At 36.0% G+C, this 18768-nt stretch overlaps 2 protein-coding genes across 2 annotated transcripts; both read left to right on the forward strand.

Moving 5' to 3' along the window:
• The first annotated feature begins 4237 nt into the window (after positions 1 to 4237).
• On the forward strand, positions 4238 to 7783 carry LOC132188860 (extensin-3-like). The gene is made up of 3 exons (XM_059603426.1): positions 4238 to 5763; positions 6219 to 7242; positions 7331 to 7783. Exons 1-2 carry the CDS (start codon positions 4380 to 4382, stop codon positions 7205 to 7207), a joined length of 2373 nt encoding a protein of 790 aa, XP_059459409.1. The 5' UTR covers positions 4238 to 4379; the 3' UTR covers positions 7208 to 7242; positions 7331 to 7783.
• Positions 7784 to 10232: 2449 nt separating this feature from the next.
• Positions 10233 to 17020, forward strand: LOC132167609 (mitochondrial import inner membrane translocase subunit PAM16 like 2). The gene is made up of 4 exons (XM_059578619.1): positions 10233 to 10399; positions 11497 to 11584; positions 16412 to 16545; positions 16648 to 17020. The coding sequence occupies exons 1-4, from the start codon at positions 10397 to 10399 to the stop codon at positions 16768 to 16770; spliced, it is 348 nt and encodes a 115-aa protein (XP_059434602.1). The 5' UTR covers positions 10233 to 10396; the 3' UTR covers positions 16771 to 17020.
• Positions 17021 to 18768: the final 1748 nt, after the last annotated feature.

Raw genomic sequence — 18768 nt, forward strand, 5'->3', positions numbered from 1 at the left:
AATATATACAGCTAATTAATAAAAATATCTCTTGGTTTGGATCATAAAGAAATGTTTATTAATGCATGCAGAATCTCAACCCAGGCTGCCCATTACTGAACCCTCCCTAAGCAAACTGCGAATAATGTTGTCATCCATGTGAGAACAGATGGACCAGTTAGATCATGAAGTCGGTGAGTCGTTGAGCAAATAATTATTGGAAAATTTGAGAATATATCAATTAATTCATCCAAAATAAATAAAAAGAAGAATATATCAATATATATATATATATATATGGTTTGGACAAATCAGAATTTTACAATGAAAAATATAGAGAACATCCTAGCTAAAATAAATTATCTAAAGAGAGAAAGGAGTTGAACTTTTCAAAACAAATATATATATATAATTGAAAAGATCAACGAAAATAAATTTATTTCGGGAACCTCATATATATATAAATAATGTAGATGATAATGTAAAGATAATGTATTTTTTGTTTTTTGAATTTCTATAATTAAGTAAGATTTAGTCTTGAATAAATATCTTAATTGCATCCTCTGTTCATACAAAAGCATATGGAGTTTTCTAGATATTAAATGATATAATATGGAAAATATTTGTAAATAGAAAATGATAATTATTTTAAAAGAAGGAAAAAAAGAAAAGAAAAGAAAATTTAGCAATAAACTTTCTGCCACTTCATATAAATTTCGTAATTTATGGACAAAAGTACTCTTAGTAGAACAATTATTGGATATGTCTGTTCTTTGTGTAGTTTCAGGATTTTGACCTAACTAGGTCCCATATAGATATCTATAAAAAAAGATATATAATTGACAAAAAACAAAAGGTTGAAGTACGGAATAAGAGATGTTTCAAAGTAAAGTGATTTACATGGCTCAAGTGTAATCTTAATTAGATATATATATATATAAACTTTTGGGCGTCATTTTCTTATAAATCAGTTTTCAATTGTGGATTCTATTAATGTAATTTGCATCATTTAGTATCAGAGTCATTTTTCATGTCGAGTATGGGATCGAATGAGTTGCAACTTTGTAGTTGAGTCATAGAATGGGCGACCTATAACTGAAGTACAATATTTGATGGTATGTTACGATTTTAAGTGTCTCGTATAATTTAAGTAAGTAGTGATTTTTGGCACACCGACATACTTGAATCGGTGTTAAAATACTATAAAATATTATTAAAATAATATTTAAACAGTAAAAAAATAAAAATAAAATAATATTTTAACACCGGCATGCTTACTGTTCAAGCACGCCGGTGTGTCAAAAATCACTACTCAACTTAAGTACAATGTTAACTATGTATATATAAACATTTTTTGTAATGAAATTATGGAGTTTGACAAGAAAATTAAAGCCTGTAAGTTATCCTTATAAATACCTATCACATGGTTTATATATAGATTGGGGAAAGAAGGGGGGAAAGCAAAAGGCCAAATAATGGTTGTAGGTTTAGGTAACCTTCACCTAAACTTAGATTTTTTTTGAGAAATAAGATATAGATATATAGGTTGGCCCCCCTTTGATGACTTCACCCTTAGTAGCCACTGAAAATGTCATAGTTTTTAGTCCCCATTTGCCTATCATATGCATGTATGATTCCATATCTTCTTTAGCTTCTTGAGCAGTGATCACAATAGTAAAATAAACTATTCAAACAAATCAAAAGATGAGACTGTGTACATTTCCTCAACCCCAACCACTCACACTTTCTTTAAAGTTCTAACTAGGCCTTCCTTTGAAGGTTTGTCATCACACGGCATTGACTGAGATAGAGACAGAGAGAGAGAGAGAGAGGGGCTTAGGTAGAAAATACTTTATGCTTGCTGGCAAACATCTTTTACCCTAATGAAATTCTTTTGACCAAAGGCTGCCGGATTTCATCCCTATCATGGATTATTTTAGAAGACGATAGAAACTCAATTATTTTGTCCAATAAATGTTTAATTTTAGTTTTCTTTTGTAATTTTTTTTTTTAAAAAAAAGCAATAATATTTATTTTTGGTCTTTTTTTGGGTATTTAAAAAAAATGAAAAATAGTATTTTTTTTTCATAATAATGTCATTTTTTTATAAATTACAAAAAAAAAGTAAAACTGAACATTTATTAGGAAAAATAGTTGAGCCTTTAACATTTTTCTTAATGTATTAGGGTAAATATTAGAAAGTAAAAAAGGCAACATCGGATGCCAGAAAATGGTGCTCTTTTCTTCATTATTTTATTGATGCCCAAAGAAAAAAATAAGAAGAGGAAGAAGAAGAAAAGTACAGGAAGTTTTGTACTCTATATACAAACTAGGAAGAGATGTCGGTGGAAAATGAAAATGAAAATGAAAATGAATGATTAAAGAGTGGGTGTTACTCTCCCATGTGCAAGTCTTATTTAAAAAGATTAGTTAATTATATATAATTGCTTTTTCTTGGTGTAACAAATAGTATTATAATATTGATTTTAACTACTTAACTATTTTAAATGTGAATATACAATTTCATCTGGTGAAGTATATATCTGATTACATGATTTTCTGTTACATCCAGGAAATTTTGTACCCGTGTCACTTCAAAGACACGACATCATGCACACACAAATAGACGTTGAAATATAAATAAAAGAGAAAGAAAGACAAAGAAATGGTGGGGAGCTTTAGCATCCTGTGGAAATAGGCTATGATCCACACTGTTTACGACAAAGGGGAGCAATTCTGAGTGATGGGTGGTCCAGGGAAAATTTCAAGTCTAGGATTCCTGTGGACCTGAATTTGCATGTTCAAAAGGAAGCTTGAGTTTATTATTTCTTGCAAGAAATCAAATTCACCCCCAAAATACTTATTCTTTTTTTTTTTTTTTTCTTGCTCTTGAATGCAGCTCAAAATCCCACAAAGGCTGCAATGCCACTTGATTGGGATCACATGACTAATAATTGAGAGATCACATGCACTTGCAGCAGAATATGTAGAGAGTTTGGTTTATCCTCAGGGCCATAAACATGTTTATTGTGAAAATAGTGGGAAAAGGGCTCCATGATTAGGAGAGTATTCTCTACTGATCTACTCCTTTTTTTTTATGAACAATTTGGTGAACAAATACAGAGCCGCCAGTCCAATCAGGAGTACTGCTTATTCGAGCCCCTAGTTTTCAAATAGTCTACCAAACTAAATGATAAAATGAAGCCAAATCTAGATCCAAGTGTTGCCCAATTTTAATATTAATAATTAAAAAAAAAAGAATTAATGTAGATATGTGGATACATTATTGCATGTATAAGGAATCTTAGATGTTTTTACCTTGGTTTGTGGGAATGAATAGGATCAGAAACAATTTTATGGTATATATTAGATTTTACAGCTTTTAACATTGTTGTCTCTGTTCTTAAGTTATATAACATTTTTAAATGATGTGGTGTTATGTATATCGTTAAATGCCGTAAAGTTTAATATGAACAATGAAATGAGAAACACTTAAGTTTATTCTCTTACCTATCTTTTGTCCATCTCTTATATAATTATATTCATCATTGAATTTGTAAAACCCTAAAACGTGTCTCACAAATTTCATGTTAGATTTTTAAAAAAGATGACAAAAAAGATGACATCAAACACATCTCCTATGAAATGGTCTCTAGTCCCTCTCAATTTCACTTGAAAATATCTTGTACCCAAATTCCTAAAGTCTTTTTTTTTTTTTTAAATTTTTTTTGAAGTAACCATAAAGTCCAATTAAGATAGAGCTCATGATAATATTTCAAAAAAAGAAAAAAGAAAAAAAGAGAAGGATCCAGAACACACCAACTGGTTAAGATCCTTGGGAAATCATCAGCATTCTTTTACTTTTCAAGCTTTCGGACTGGAAATTATGGCATGTTTCTTCTTGTTGATTAGATCGAAAGGTAGTGGGTGCCAGTAGTGTACAGAAACTCAAAGACTTTCTATGGTTACCGTAGAAAATAGCTTAACAATGCTTAGAAGTAACAATATTTTTTTTTGGAATATATATATAACTTGAATATGTAAAAAAGACACGTAGTTGGGGCGACTGGGCCTCGGCCAACCGGGGCTGCCTCGAGCGTTGAAAAATGAAAATGGTGTTTAAAATTGAAGGCCAGCAAGACAAGTAGACAACTCCATTCGTTGAATTAATCAAAATAAAAAGAAATAATTTTTGAATAGGTCCCTTCTGACAGCTCTCCCTCAACAAACTCGCTTTTATTATAAATACAATTTCCTGCATGCCTTTGGTCATCAAAAAACCCACACCCCCTCTCGGGCCCGGGTAGAAGCATCTCTCAGGCGCTCCACTACTTTTCCAGAGAAAAAGTCTGTGAGGCTCTGACACATTGGCGGAGGGCAGTGGGGGTTTCCGACAACCCATGACGATTGCAGGGCTCGACCCCTTTGGGGGTCGTCTTTGGCCTCAAATGTTCATTGCTTTGGGCTTGCTTCTTGTTGCAAGCAGTGTAGGTTCTGTCTCTGGAGATGCTTACCCTTATTCTTCTCCACCACCACCACCGTATGAGTACACGTCACCTCCACCGCCGGTTCACTCTCCCCCACCACCATATGAGTACAAGTCTCCACCACCACCGGAGAAATCTCATCCACCTCCATATGAGTACAAGTCTCCACCACCACCGGAGAAGTCTCCTTCATATGAGTACAAGTCTCCCCCACCACCGGTTCACTCTCCACCACCACCATACGAGTACAAGTCCCCACCACCACCGGAGAAATCTCCTCCACCTCCATATGAGTACAAGTCTCCACCACCACCGGAGAAGTCTCCTCCACCACCATATGAGTACAAGTCTCCCCCACCTCCGGTGCATTCTCTACCACCATATGAGTACAAATCTCCACCACCACCGGAGAAATCTCCTCCACCACCATATGAGTACAAGTCTCCCCCACCACCGGTGCATTCCCTACCACCATATGAATACAAGTCTCCTCCACCACCTGTTCACTCTCCACCACCACCATATGAGTACAAGTCCCCACCACCACCGGAGAAATCTCCTCCACCTCCATATGAGTACAAGTCTCCACCACCACCGGAGAAGTCTCCTCCACCACCATATGAGTACAAGTCTCCCCCACCTCCGGTGCATTCTCTACCACCATATGAGTACAAATCTCCACCACCACCGGAGAAATCTCCTCCACCACCATATGAGTACAAGTCTCCCCCACCACCGGTGCATTCCCTACCACCATATGAATACAAGTCTCCCCCACCACCAGTTCACTCTCCACCACCACCATATGAGTACAAGTCCCCACCACCACCGGAGAAATCTCCTCCACCACCATATGAGTACAAGTCTCCCCCACCACCGGTGCATTCCCTACCACCATATGAATACAAGTCCCCACCACCACCTGTTCACTCTCCACCACCTTATGAGTACAAATCCCCTCCACCTCCGGCCAAGTCTCCACCATACTACTACAAATCCCCTCCACCACCTGTACACCCTCTACCACCTTACTACTACAAATCTCCTCCACCACCTGTACACTCTCCACCACCATACTACTACAAATCTCCCCCACCACCTGTACACTCTCCTCCACCATACTACTACAAATCTCCACCACCACCACCCAAAGAACTTCCTCCTTACCATTACATCTCTCCACCTCCACCTGTTCATCACCACCCATTGATAGTCAAGGTCGTTGGAAAAGTCTATTGCTACAGATGCTATGACTGGGACTATCCTATCAAGTCACACGACAAGAAGCATCTCAAAGGTACACTACTTGTCACTTTTTTTTCATCGCCCTCCCTATTCATTATTCATTATTATTTTTTTTATTTTTTATTTTTTATTTTTAAAGAAGAAGAAAAAGCTTGGTGAAATCTTTCTATGGCATTAGCATGATCTTTCAAATGCGACAGCACCAATTTTTGAAAATACGAAGATAAAGATCAAGATATGTTCATATTGTTGGTGATGTGTACTACATCCCACGATTGCCCTTACTGCATGTAGACCTCCAACCATTGTGAAAGGAGGGTAATATAGTCTTTTTGAACATTGTGTAAATAAGGCTCCAAACCCACATGTTTTTATTAAACCTTGTTGCAAACACAATAATTAGTTATTGTAGTAGGTGATTGGATATGTCATATGTTTAGTTAACGTTGGAAAGCGACCGATGCTAACATGATTGGCGTTGAATTGTCTTATTACTTGATGGAGCAGGTGCCGTAGTGGAGGTGACTTGCAAAGCAGGCGAGAAGGAGATCAAGGCCTATGGCACCACCAAGATCAACGGCAAGTTTAGCATCACAGTTGAAGGCTTTGCCTACGAGAAGTACGGAGGAGTAAAGGCCTGCAAGGCCAAGCTCCACGCGCCACCCAAAGATTCGCCCTGCAACATCCCCACTGACCTGCATTGGGGCAAGAAGGGTGCAAAGCTCAAGGTCAAGTCTGAGGACAAGTACGAGGTTGTGCTGTCAGCCAAGCCATTTGCCTATGCTCCAAAGAAACCTTACAAGGAGTGCGAGAAGCCCAAGCCCATATACAAACCACCTCCTTATGTTTACAAGTCTCCTCCACCACCGGTTCATGAACCACCATATATTTACAAGTCTCCTCCTCCACCCCCTTACGTCTACAAGTCTCCACCACCACCGGTTCACGAGCCACCTTATATTTACAAGTCTCCTCCCCCACCACCTTATGTTTACAAGTCTCCACCACCACCGGTTCACGAGCCGCCTTACATTTACAAGTCTCCTCCCCCACCACCTTACATCTACAAATCTCCACCACCACCTGTCCACGAACCACCTTACATTTACAAGTCTCCTCCCCCACCACCTTACGTCTACAAGTCTCCCCCACCACCAGTGCACTCCCCTCCACCACCATATGAGTACAAGTCCCCACCACCACCTGAGAAGTCTCCTCCACCATATGAGTACAAGTCTCCACCACCACCGGAGAAATCTCCTTCATATGAGTACAAGTCCCCACCACCGCCGGTGCATTCCCCTCCACCACCATATGAGTACAAGTCTCCCCCACCACCGGAGAAGTCTTCTCCACCACCATATGAGTACAAGTCCCCGCCACCACCTGAGAAGTCTCCACCACCATATGAGTACAAGTCCCCACCTCCACCCGAGAAATCTCCTCCACCACCTGTCTACATTTACGCATCACCTCCACCTCCAACTCACTACTAGGCTCCATAAGCTCACCACGTTCCAACACCAATCATGTAAGTTCAATATTTCCACTAAAATTTATGTTTACAAGTTCAATTTATTGTAAGTAATCTCATATATACTCTTGATTTTCACATGCAGGTTTTAGTTTAAAGAATGCAATAAAGGAAGGCTCAATTAGGGAAAGATACATGAATCAAGCATCCAATCCAAGTTCATTCAATAAGATCGCTTCTACTTCTCTGGTGGCCTTGTTGCACATTACAATCTTATTCTATTCAAATGGGAGTGGCCTCAAAGGATTATACGATGAAAACCGGATTAGGAAGGGGGGTTCGAAAAATTAAATTATATGATGACTCGGATTTGGATATGCCAGCAGCCTGCCACGTTTGATTTTGATTTTATATTTTAAAAGTTTCCACTCGGTAATATCTTAGGGGGGTTTCATCTAGTCATTTATGAATTGTATAGAGTACTGCCGGGGGGATGATTGGGTTTCTATTTATTGTGCTTATTTGTTCGTTGGAATTCCTTGTGCTTTGTGCAATCAGATTATCCTCAATAAATTAAGATATTTCTGTTACAATATTATCTCTTTCTTTTTCCTTCCTACGTTAAAATGACGCATGCAACCCTCCCACTACTGTTGACTCCTAAGTCTTCACAGAAGCTTCCAACCCAGCTTCTTTCACTCTGTTATACGTGCTTAAATTGTTCTTTTCCTTCCCGATTTCCATCCAACATATATATTCCCGATTTCCATCCAACACATATATATATCGGCAGCATTCAGCAATCAATCACTCCACCTCTTAAGGGTTACTGCCTTCTGTGGAAAGGGTAAGTGCCCTAAAGAAAAGACAATTCTGCTGGGGTGACATCTTTGGAATGTTGTAGCTGAGTGGATAATGAGTGGATGTTGAAGCGTATCTCCACGTCTCATGAGAAAAAGCAAGAAAAGTAAAAGTGTACGAAATTCAATATATATAATCCATAAAAGAACATAATCGCAAAAAGTGTGTGAAAAATATGCTGAAGCTTTATTCATAATTGGTCTCTTAGCTTTCATCTTTATCCATAGGCAAAGTAGGTTGCAGCTACTTCTAGGCTAGCTAGTGGGATGGATGGCTTTCCTATTCCCTTATCAATATAACATTTATCTCTCCAAATTATTAACCATTCAAATAATAAATTATTGCAAACTAATTCTAGATTAATTTACCGATAACAAATCAAAACACGTGAATTTCTTATATTATTGTCTATATTACTAACAATTTTTTTTTTTTTTTTTGACATGTCCGCACAAGAGAGGAAAGAAAGATTTGAATTAGTAACCTCCACTTCATTAAGTGTGGACCTAACCGATTAAGCTACCTCTTAACGACATATTACTAACAATTTGATCATGTGATAATTGTATTGAATAAGTTTCAGACAATAGTTAATGCTCATAATTGTTGATTGTAAATTTGCACATTGGTTTCGTACACGGTGGCCCTTGTTGCCCACAATCACCATAAACATGTCGGATTTTAATACGAGTGAGACTTTTGGGATGGAAAATGAATGAACCTGCTCTGGGGTTATATATATATCCATAATTCTTCTGTAGCAGGTGAGCCACAGCTGGAAAGTCGCCATCATCATCATCGCCATGCATTACAAGGTCATGAAAAAGTCTAAAGTTGACGGCCCCGCAATGTTGAAATCTTGGTGCTTCTGCCCATCTGCATCTGCGGGTGCAAATATTCTTCATGTGTATAGCAGTTGTATGTGGAATTGGTCTGTTACTACTCCACCACTCTCCACGTGCACCTTAAAATTTATGAGATAGTTAGAACATCGTTGTCCTGTTCTATATTTTCTTTCTTGTATGTGATTTTCAAAAATCAATTCGGATTTTGGTCCATATGCCGTCCAAATGGGGCTCCGACCTTTTCAACTCATCAATGGAGGAAATTAATAAATAAATGTATTGGTGAAATTCTATATATATATATATATATATTTATCACTTTCATAATATGTTGTTCCTTTTGTACGTACGACAGAAAAAGCAACAAAGAGAGAAGGTGCCAAAGGAATATAAATGTATAATCATTGGACTAGCACCGATGAAAACCATTTTTTCTCAAATAAATTTCATATTATTTAGTGCAACTTGTGTTTGTTGTTTTCCACTGGAGATTAGGAATCGAATAAAGGGTGCTAAACTGTGAGATGTGATCATTAGATGAGTGAAAAAAAAAAAAAAAAAAATCAAGACCTATGACTAGTCAACAACATTTTTTATTTTATTTATTTTTTTATGTGCTATGGTGAGATTGAAGTCACATCAACATTTAAAAGTCCTACTCATGGTGACCTGGTCGAATTAGGAGAGCTAAAGGTTAAGACAAGGGTTAAGATATAGTAGCTCGCCAATTAATACATAGGTACCTACGTGTAAGGGAGGGGAAGGGAGAGAAAAGATTAGGGCATCCCTTACCCTATTCCTCAAGGCAAGAATGGCGGGATGGTTAAGCAACCATAGCTGGTTTGAGTTAAAGCAGCTATAGCTGTTATGCTAAAATGAGTAGCTTTTATAACTTCAATTTCACTGAGTTGATGTGACAGTACCTATTAACCTTTATTAAAAGAGAAAAAAAAAATTAAAAAATAAAAACCGATGGATACCCTCTATCGTCCCATTAAGATGGGAGAGGGATGTGCAAGCAAATTATAAAAGAAGTATAAATAAATTGTAGATCTAGTATTTTTCAAAAATTAGGTTGTCTTCAATGTTTTCTAAAACAAACAATGGCTTGCGTTGGATGCCAGTCCAGCTGCACTTTTGACACCTTTTGAATGGCTTGGACAACTTTGGGCCTCACATAATTATATTTGACGGGTCATAGGCTCTGTTCTATCAATCCTGATGGTCCTTATGTGCTTTCTCAAGGCCCAAACCCATTTCAATTAAAAGGAACTATGAAGCGCCGTCGTATTGCTACTTTGCTCTTACAACACACGCGTCCAACCATCACGTTGGATCCTTCTAGCCCCAGCTCGACCTGTTTAGCATTTCCAGCAAGGAGTTTCCGTTTCTTTCCCTCTCTAAAACCCCTACGAAAATCTCTCCTCCTCCAAAACTCTCATCGCGAACATTTCGGGAACCCTAACCGCAGCTCATAGGAGATATCGATTCTATTCGTTTCAGCTATGGTATGTTCCTCTCATCTCCTCTCTTCTTCTGATTCCATCTTTTACCGTTTTTTTCTGTTTGGTTGCTGAGAAAACCCAGCAACGGAGAATAAACTGGCAGGAAGCGTTGTATTTTTTTTTAAAATTTATTTAAAAAAAAGGAATGTTTCGTTAAGCTAAGCTAAGGATCTTTGTTTTCCGAGGAATCATAATTAATCGGATCTTTAGGTTTTAGGGCTTTATTTCTCAAGAACCAAACATCGTTGTAGCTTAGTACATTACATGTTACTATCGGAGATTTTAGATTTGCTATTGGCTCTTGGTGTGTTAAAGGCCTTGATTATTGCTGCGATGTCTGTAAATGTTACTATATTCATATCGTTAGCTTAGATGAAAGAATACCTATGGTTAAAAAGATAAACGCTATACTAATAATACGGTAACTCCCTCTCAACGATGAAGCGTATCCCCCATTGTCTCATTGGCTGACGTTGACCCCTGTTGTTTTGGGGTCATATCTAGTTCGAATAGCTGTCCTGAATTCAAGTTGATTATGTTTCGCCTCTTCCTCAGAGAGTTTAGTGATATATCTTTTAATACAATAGTTATATGACAAGTGGGTCTTTTTATCGGATAAATTAGTCCTCAAGCTCGAGGTCCATGTACGTTCTTGACAGTCCATCTTTGTCTCAGTAGAGCCTCTTCAGTGGCATGTTTCGGTCCTCTTTTTTCTTTGACAGATGGTTAGAACTTCATCTGGGTTCGGAACCTACTCTTCATTCATTTAAGAATAAGTTCCATTTACACGGTCTCATAATCAATCATTCATGTATTTCTGGAAAAGCGATTGTATTGATGGGATTTGGTATGATACCTATGGGATCGAAAAAAGTGGCTCTTAACAAAGGTATCATAAGAGTTAGGGAATGGGAAATTTGTAAGCTTAAACATTTTGTGCATAAATGTGTGTGTGTGTGTGAGAGAGAGAGAGAGAGAGAGAGAGAGAGAGAAAATTAATGTTTAGGATCTACAATCATTTTTCTTGCTTACAAAGCCTTGATCATTGACTTTTCTATTACATTGACTTGTTAATTTATTTATGTATCTATTTTGCACAGGCTGCAAAGATTCTTGCTAACTTAATTGTGATGGGCTCTGGTGTGTTAGCAAGGGCTTTCGTTCAGGCTTACCGCCAAGCACTTGCAAGTAAGTAGGAACTTAATGCTTAGCATTGTATCTATCTCATGGTTTCCTTTTTTATTTTTTGTTTCTTTTTCTAATTGTTATTATTTCTATCTTTATTGTTATATGTGATAAGTTGCTGCTAGAGTCAATTCTTATATTTGAAGTTGTGGCTCATGTGATCATATTTTGTCCATGATTAGGGGGTTTAAACTTTAAAGGTCTAATAATAATACTATTTGGTAATGGAGACAGCCCGATGGTGCAATCTCTTTTATTTATTGATTGTCACTTGTAACATTTTTAGAGAAAGTGAAAGCTCCGTTTATAATTTTATTTGTGCTTGGTCTAGTTTTTTGTTTTAATTATTTTTTTATAAATAATAATTTTATTGAAAGAAAAGGGCAAAGTGTGTGTTTGGTAAACCTTTTTATTGTGAGTTTTTTGTTTGAGTAGTAATAAGAAGTGATATAAAAGTGAAATAAGTTGACCTATGTGAGAGAAAAGTGAAAAAAAGTAGTTTTGAAAAGATGATTTTTTTTATGAGAAGTGAAAATAAGGGGAGGGGAAGGGGGGTGTGGGGTTTGCCAAACGGTGCCAAAGCCCTCGTACCCGAAAAGTATACAGTGACCATCATGTTATAGTTCTACAATCTAAAAAATTAATTAGCTCTACAAGATTTGATCAGGAGAAGTTTTTTTTTGATAAGTAATCAACAGAGACTACAACCCAATCCAAAAGAGATCTCAAAAAAGAGGATTCTAAAGAAAGCAAATTGGACTCACAATCCTTAAATAGATGTTGATTTCTTTCTCACCAAATACTCCACATTAAGCAAGCAGGGGTAACTTTTTAGATGGCCTCTTTGGGATGTCTCCATCCTTCGATGTTCCAACAATGAAGCATTTCTAAGATATTGTTAAGCATAGCCCACGAAACTCTGAATAAGCTGAGCACCAAGTGCCAAAGATATTTAGTGTACTCACAATGAATGAGAAGGTGATTTACAGTCTTCCCATTCTTTTTACATAGGCAACACCAATTTACAATAGTGAAACTCTGCCTTCTAAGATTATCAACCGTGAGGAATCTACTCATAGCTATTGTGACATCCTAGAAAGTTAGTTCATCATTGTGAAGATGAATTGCCTACATTGAGTGGGTAGATTATAAAAATGTTCATGGATGCTAAGTTTTACATTGATTCTTTACTATGTGATATTGAGCTTTATAAGTGATTCTAAGGAGCTCTAATTACAACTTGACTAAGTGATAGGGCATATGTGATTGTCGTTTTCTCTGGGTTGTAATGGTATCAAAGTAATCTATTAAGAGGCATTGCATGGCATGGGCCTTGACAAGGACGTCAGGGATTTAAGCGGGGGAGATTGTGACATAAACCGTGGGGATTCTTCCCATTGTGAAGATGAATTGCTCACATTGAGTGGGTGGATTATAAAGGTGTTCATGAGTGCCAAGTCTAATATTGGTTCGTTACTTGGTGAGATTGAGCTTTATAAACAATTCTAAGGAGCCTCCAATTACAACTTGAAAAGTCCTTTTAGAGTGAGCGCAGATGTGGCTAGTGTTTTCTTTGGGTCATTATAGTTGTCATCCATAAAAAGAATTAGGAAAATAATTTTATGATAAAAGGATATAATTTCCAAAATATAATGTGAGAGAGGACAAACTCTTTTAAAGGTTGACTGTGACATAGTAATTAATAAATTATTGGTGTGAAGCTTGTATTTCTGTTATTATTTTGTATTTTTGCATTTATTGTTGCTGTTTGTTGGTTTGTCTCCCTGTATCATTCGGTTTTATATGTTGGTGGAGACTTTTGCATCCGGAGTTTGTAACTCCTTGATGACAAATTATGCCCTGATTTCAGCAGTGCCTTTCCCTCCTCAATCACCTTCCAATGGTTGTTGTTGTTACCTAACAGAGATTAGAATAGGGTTGAAGGGTTTTTCGAAGGTCATGCCTCTGCCTATGTCCCCCTTTTTAGAGGTTTAGGTAGGGTTAAAGGGTCTTGCGAGGGTTATGCCCCTATTCGTCCTCTGTTTTGGTGCTATACCGCTTTATGTGGCCCTTTTCTTGGCTTTTGCCCAAGATGTAAAGGACTGGGTCGTTTATGGTCCCTTTGAGATCATTTATGGACTCATTTCCTGTTTTAAGTTTACCGTTTTGGCACTGTTTCTTATGTTTGGGCTTGTTGTTGGGAAGCCCACCCCTCTTAGATTTTTTTGGTCCATTGTAACCCATTTTCTTTTTTATATAATGGAATGTACTTGCAAAAAAAAAAGTCATAAATATATATGTTTAAAATATTGTAAACTTTGTACTAGTTTTTAAATATTTTTCAGTTATTACGCCAACCTTGTCAGACTCAATGTAATTGTTAGTTGTTTTGGACCAAATGGCATCTCCCCCCTTGCAACAAGGGGTGGAGGATATGGTCATGGCTCCAATTCCGTATGGTTCTTGAATTATATTTGTCTATTATAGAAGTAATATTGTGTTATATCTCTTTCCTATGTCAAATCTACGACTACATTCCTGTTTACAGTCAAAGATAATATCCCAATTTTTTAGGTGTATTTGATAATTTAAGAGTATCCAAGAAGTATTAGATTATAATTATTATTTAAACGTTTGATATGTTCATGAAGTAGCTGTGTGCATAGTAAAGCTGCCATTGTTTTGAATTCTCGGTTTATTTCCACGAATATTTTAGTATGAAATTTGAGATACTTGGATAATTAGGACAGTATAAATTTTTATACCTAAATTGTCTTCCCATTAGGGATAATTTTCCATTATGCCAATAGGAGTCTTAGAAGAAATCATGTCACATGGCCATTTCATTGAATCTTATGGTGTCTTTGATTTGCTTCTCATGAAACAAATTTAAAAAAACTGCTTTCACAATGGGAATGAGAATGAATTTTACTTTTTTCAGTTGTTAGTTTGTCAGTGTTTTTGATAACAAAAACATTTACCTCATAAAAATTCCTAAAAGCGGCCTATTTTGAGAAAAACTTCCAATAATAGCTTTTGAGAATGCCCTGTAAATGGCTAATGAGGGGCGTGTGCAATAGATTACCATATGCAGTTATACACATACTCTTACCGCATGAAAAATGACTACTTTCCATTGCAATTCATTATTTCTTCCCACCATCAGTTTCCTATTTCTTTCCTGTATATTTCTGAAGAACCTTAGTTGGTTCTCTGTCTGTCTTTTCATGGCTTAGCAGGGGCTAGTATTAGATTTTCCAATGTATGTTTCGTCATCTGTTTTATATACACATCCTGTATGCATAAGGTCTTTCCTCTTTCTAATAAAACTTTTATTCCTTATTCTATGCCCAAAAAAAAGGGTTTCATCAACTGTCATATTTAATTTCAATCAATCACATATTATCGTCAATGCTTATTAACTTCGTGCTGAAAGGTGAAATTTGAAGTGTGAAATGTGTTAGCTTATGGGGTAGAATCTGTTGTAGCCATTTCCTTTACCAACACTTCATGTTATATAAGATTAATAATTCAAAGAGAGCTGTTTTTAAACTTTGAGGTTTTCTTATGTCTTTCATACTTCGCATGCTTTCACAGTTTTGCCACTTACTATCTGTTTTTATCTGTCATTATAAGATAGTGGTTCTTTACGGTATAGGCTGCTAGGTATGCACAAGAGGCAGTGGAAGGGAATCTTTACTGATACCATAGTTATATATATTCTGAACAACTTGATCTCAGAATTGCAGAAGTTTAGTTCCGGGGACTAAATCTGGCAGTCATATATGTTTTTAACGAATTATTTTCATAGATAGTATTTGTTTGTCCTCTATTTGTCTGGTTTTTTATTTATTTCATGCGCCTGGAGTGGGCCAAGGCAAGGGGAGTAAATCTAGCCATCTTTGAGAATTAAGAAAGGTCAACTGCATACTTCTTCATCTTCCTCTAATGACAAAGCTCAGGAGGTCTACCTTTCCACCAACCACCAGATTGCAGCAATCACTTTTTTTCTTGTCTGTAATTAGTCACAGCGTGGCGTTAGAAAACCTGCTAGTAAAATTATTAAATTGCAGTCTTCTCTGAAAATGCACCTTTGGATGATCTGGTTCAAGTTGAAAGTGCCAGTTGCAGAAGAGGGAGATGAAGAAGGACGTGTTCTTGTTTTTGGGAACAAACAATTGTGTTTTGAGGCTGTGAAAAAAGAGTTAAAATTGAAAATTCCCCAAGGACAAGGGGAAGATGAATAAAGGTTGTGTATTGTTTTAGCAATTAAAAAAAGTGTCAAATTTATTTAAAGAGACGTGATGGCTTATAGTTCTAGTGAAGATGTAATCCTTAATTAGAGTGGAAGGGGTGATATAGGTTTCATATAGCTGATTTTTCCTATATACTCCATTGTTCAGTTGTTATTATTATTATTATTATTATTATTTTAAAAAAGGTAAATGTCCAAAAGTGAGACTCAGGAAAAGATCCTAGTGACCAAAGATTTTGCAGCAAGATTTGAAAAATCTTCCAAAGAGTGCTCTTATCAAAGTGCTGATCATTCTAATGGTGAAGAATTTGATCAGACTCCATTAGAACAATATATTCAGGAAGAATTTAGACAAGCATCTGAATGTGAGCTATGCTGGAGTGGTCTTTGAACCCAACGAAGCTTGGTTCTTTACAAGACTCAAACTTCAGCAAAATCCATAAGATTTAGCCATCTATAAGGTTCTCAAAAGATTGAGCAACTTTTGTGATGCCTGCACAACCACCAAATAATTTATTGTAATGATTTAAGATGTTTATACATGCCCTGAATTAGTTGTATGCGGTATTCTACAGATGCCTCAAAATCTGGTGTCGCCCAAGAAACATTACAAAACACTGTCCGTAGAGCAAGCAAAGGAATGACAGAGCAAGAAGCCAGGCAGATTCTTGGCGTCTCCGAACAAACCGCTTGGGAGGAGATTATGAAGGTCAGTATTTCTTGTATATTTATCTTTCTTTCTTTTTTTCTTTTTTTTTTTTTCTGGGCATTTGTGGACATAGATTCTTAAAGATCCTTTTAAATGATCCAGAAATATGACACATTGTTTGAAAGGAATGCCAAGAATGGGAGCTTTTATGTTCAGTCGAAAGTTCACAGGGCCAAGGAATGTTTAGAGGCTGCCCATCGAGACAAAGGACAGGGCCCTAGTTGAAAACTCAGTGGTTGTCTCTTTGCATATAGTGTATCTTTTCTCCTTTATTGTGTAATTAATATTTTTGTCTTATGGAAGGGCCTGAATGAGAGAAATTGTATACATGACGTTGTCTATTTCGTCTTCTTATAGTTCAAAATGCTTGTGCGTCAGGTCAGCCTGGTTGTTCCAACGTGGCCCCAATAATGATGTTTGCCCGAACTATCCAAAGGACCATTCTCAATGTATTTGACAAAATTGGACTTGTTCATCTACTTTTCCCAACCCCAACCAAAAAAAAAAAAAAAAAACTATTTTTCTCTTTGGAGTTTGTAGGTTTCATTTTAGGTGATGGCATGACTGAGCTTTAAATTTTGTAATTTCCTCTAAAGAAAATTGCCTTATTAGCTCAGGAAAAAAAAAAAAAAAATCATCCAAGAAAATCTTGTAAACCAAAAAAAAAAAAAAAAAAAAAATCATCAAAGTTGAGCACATCCTCTCTCTTTCCACTGTGCTTGTGCTTTTTCTTTTCTTTTTTGAGTGCTTTTTATGTTTCACTAAAGATTAATACAAGGAGGCTTTTTTCCTAGCTGCTTTAGTATCTTTTTCATCATTATGAAACTCTTTTTCAATTGCCAAAAGTCTCCATGACAGTATAATTTATTGCTTGCTCTCATGCAGGTTGTTATCATGATACACAGTGACAGTAGACTCCTTTACCATGATTTAGTCTATGTTGCCTTTACTCTTTTCTTTTTAAAAAGAATAAATACTAGTGATATTCAAAGTCCTTGACATAGATTAAACTTTTATCCTCCATCAACATATATCAAGACCAAGTCCAGATGAGATGTCTTTGTTTTCTAGTTAACCGAGAGGGACACAAGTGGTTGAAGGTATGAATGAGAGACCAAATTTATTTTTCATTTTTAAATTCCTATGTTCTAAATCTAGTGGATCTCATCTATTTTCTAAAGAGTAATACTATTTAATAGATTACTATACAACTGTCATACAATTATGATGATGTGACAGTAAAAATTAATATTTTTTTCTTTTAAAAAAAAAAAATCTTTTACAAGTGTTGATTGTATGACAGTAGTATAATAGTTTACAAAATATCAATTTTTTTTTTTTTTAATTTTTTAAAATCTCTAATGACTTTGTATGTTGTTCACAAACTTGTGACAATCTTATTAGATAAGTGGATTTAGCTTTTCTTTTTTTTGTTCTTTTTTTGTTCTTTTTTTTTTTTTTTCTGTTGTTTAAAAACTTAAAATAAATAGTTTTCAGATGCCTTTTCAATTTTCATTTTCAAAAATATTCTTCAAACACAAAACATAAAACACTTGTAGAAAACTTCTTGTATCTTCATATAAAAATGTTCTAAAAATAAATGCCCAATTTTTTCCTCTAAGCTATATGTTGCTTTACTTGACACTCGGTTCCTCCAATTTAAGGTTTATTTTTTTTCTAAGCCCTCCAATTTAAGGTTGATTACTCTCTTTTTAGATCATTCATAAACTGTCCTACCGTAATTCTTGGCCATTTTTTAAAACAAATGAAAAGCACTTTTGAAACATAAGGTTTAGAAAAACCCTTATTAAGCTCCCATCCAAATGAAACTTAATTATCCTCGTGGGTTAACATATTACAAATTGATGGACAAACTTCCCAAATATTGTATCAAATCAAACCCTATCTTCACGTATATTTCACAAAATCGAAGAAACCCAAAAAATAAAATTAAAAATCCGCTATAGTATCTATGATTGGGCAATTTTTTTTTTTTTTTTGTGAAACATACACTCCCTTTTCTTTTATGACTCACATCTCATGTATTGCCGACATTTATATCAAGCATTTTACAATTGTAAACCCACTAAAAAGACAATTGAGAAAGTAAAATTTTGATAATTTCCTTTTACAAAGCCAAAGACAATTGAGAAAGTCATGCAAATGAAAAATCAAGACCCATAAATTAAAAGAAACAAGGCCAAGGAATGAATTGTCCTCTCA

Source organism: Corylus avellana, chromosome ca1, assembly GCF_901000735.1.
Source record: "Corylus avellana chromosome ca1, CavTom2PMs-1.0".
NCBI lineage: Eukaryota > Viridiplantae > Streptophyta > Magnoliopsida > Fagales > Betulaceae > Corylus > Corylus avellana.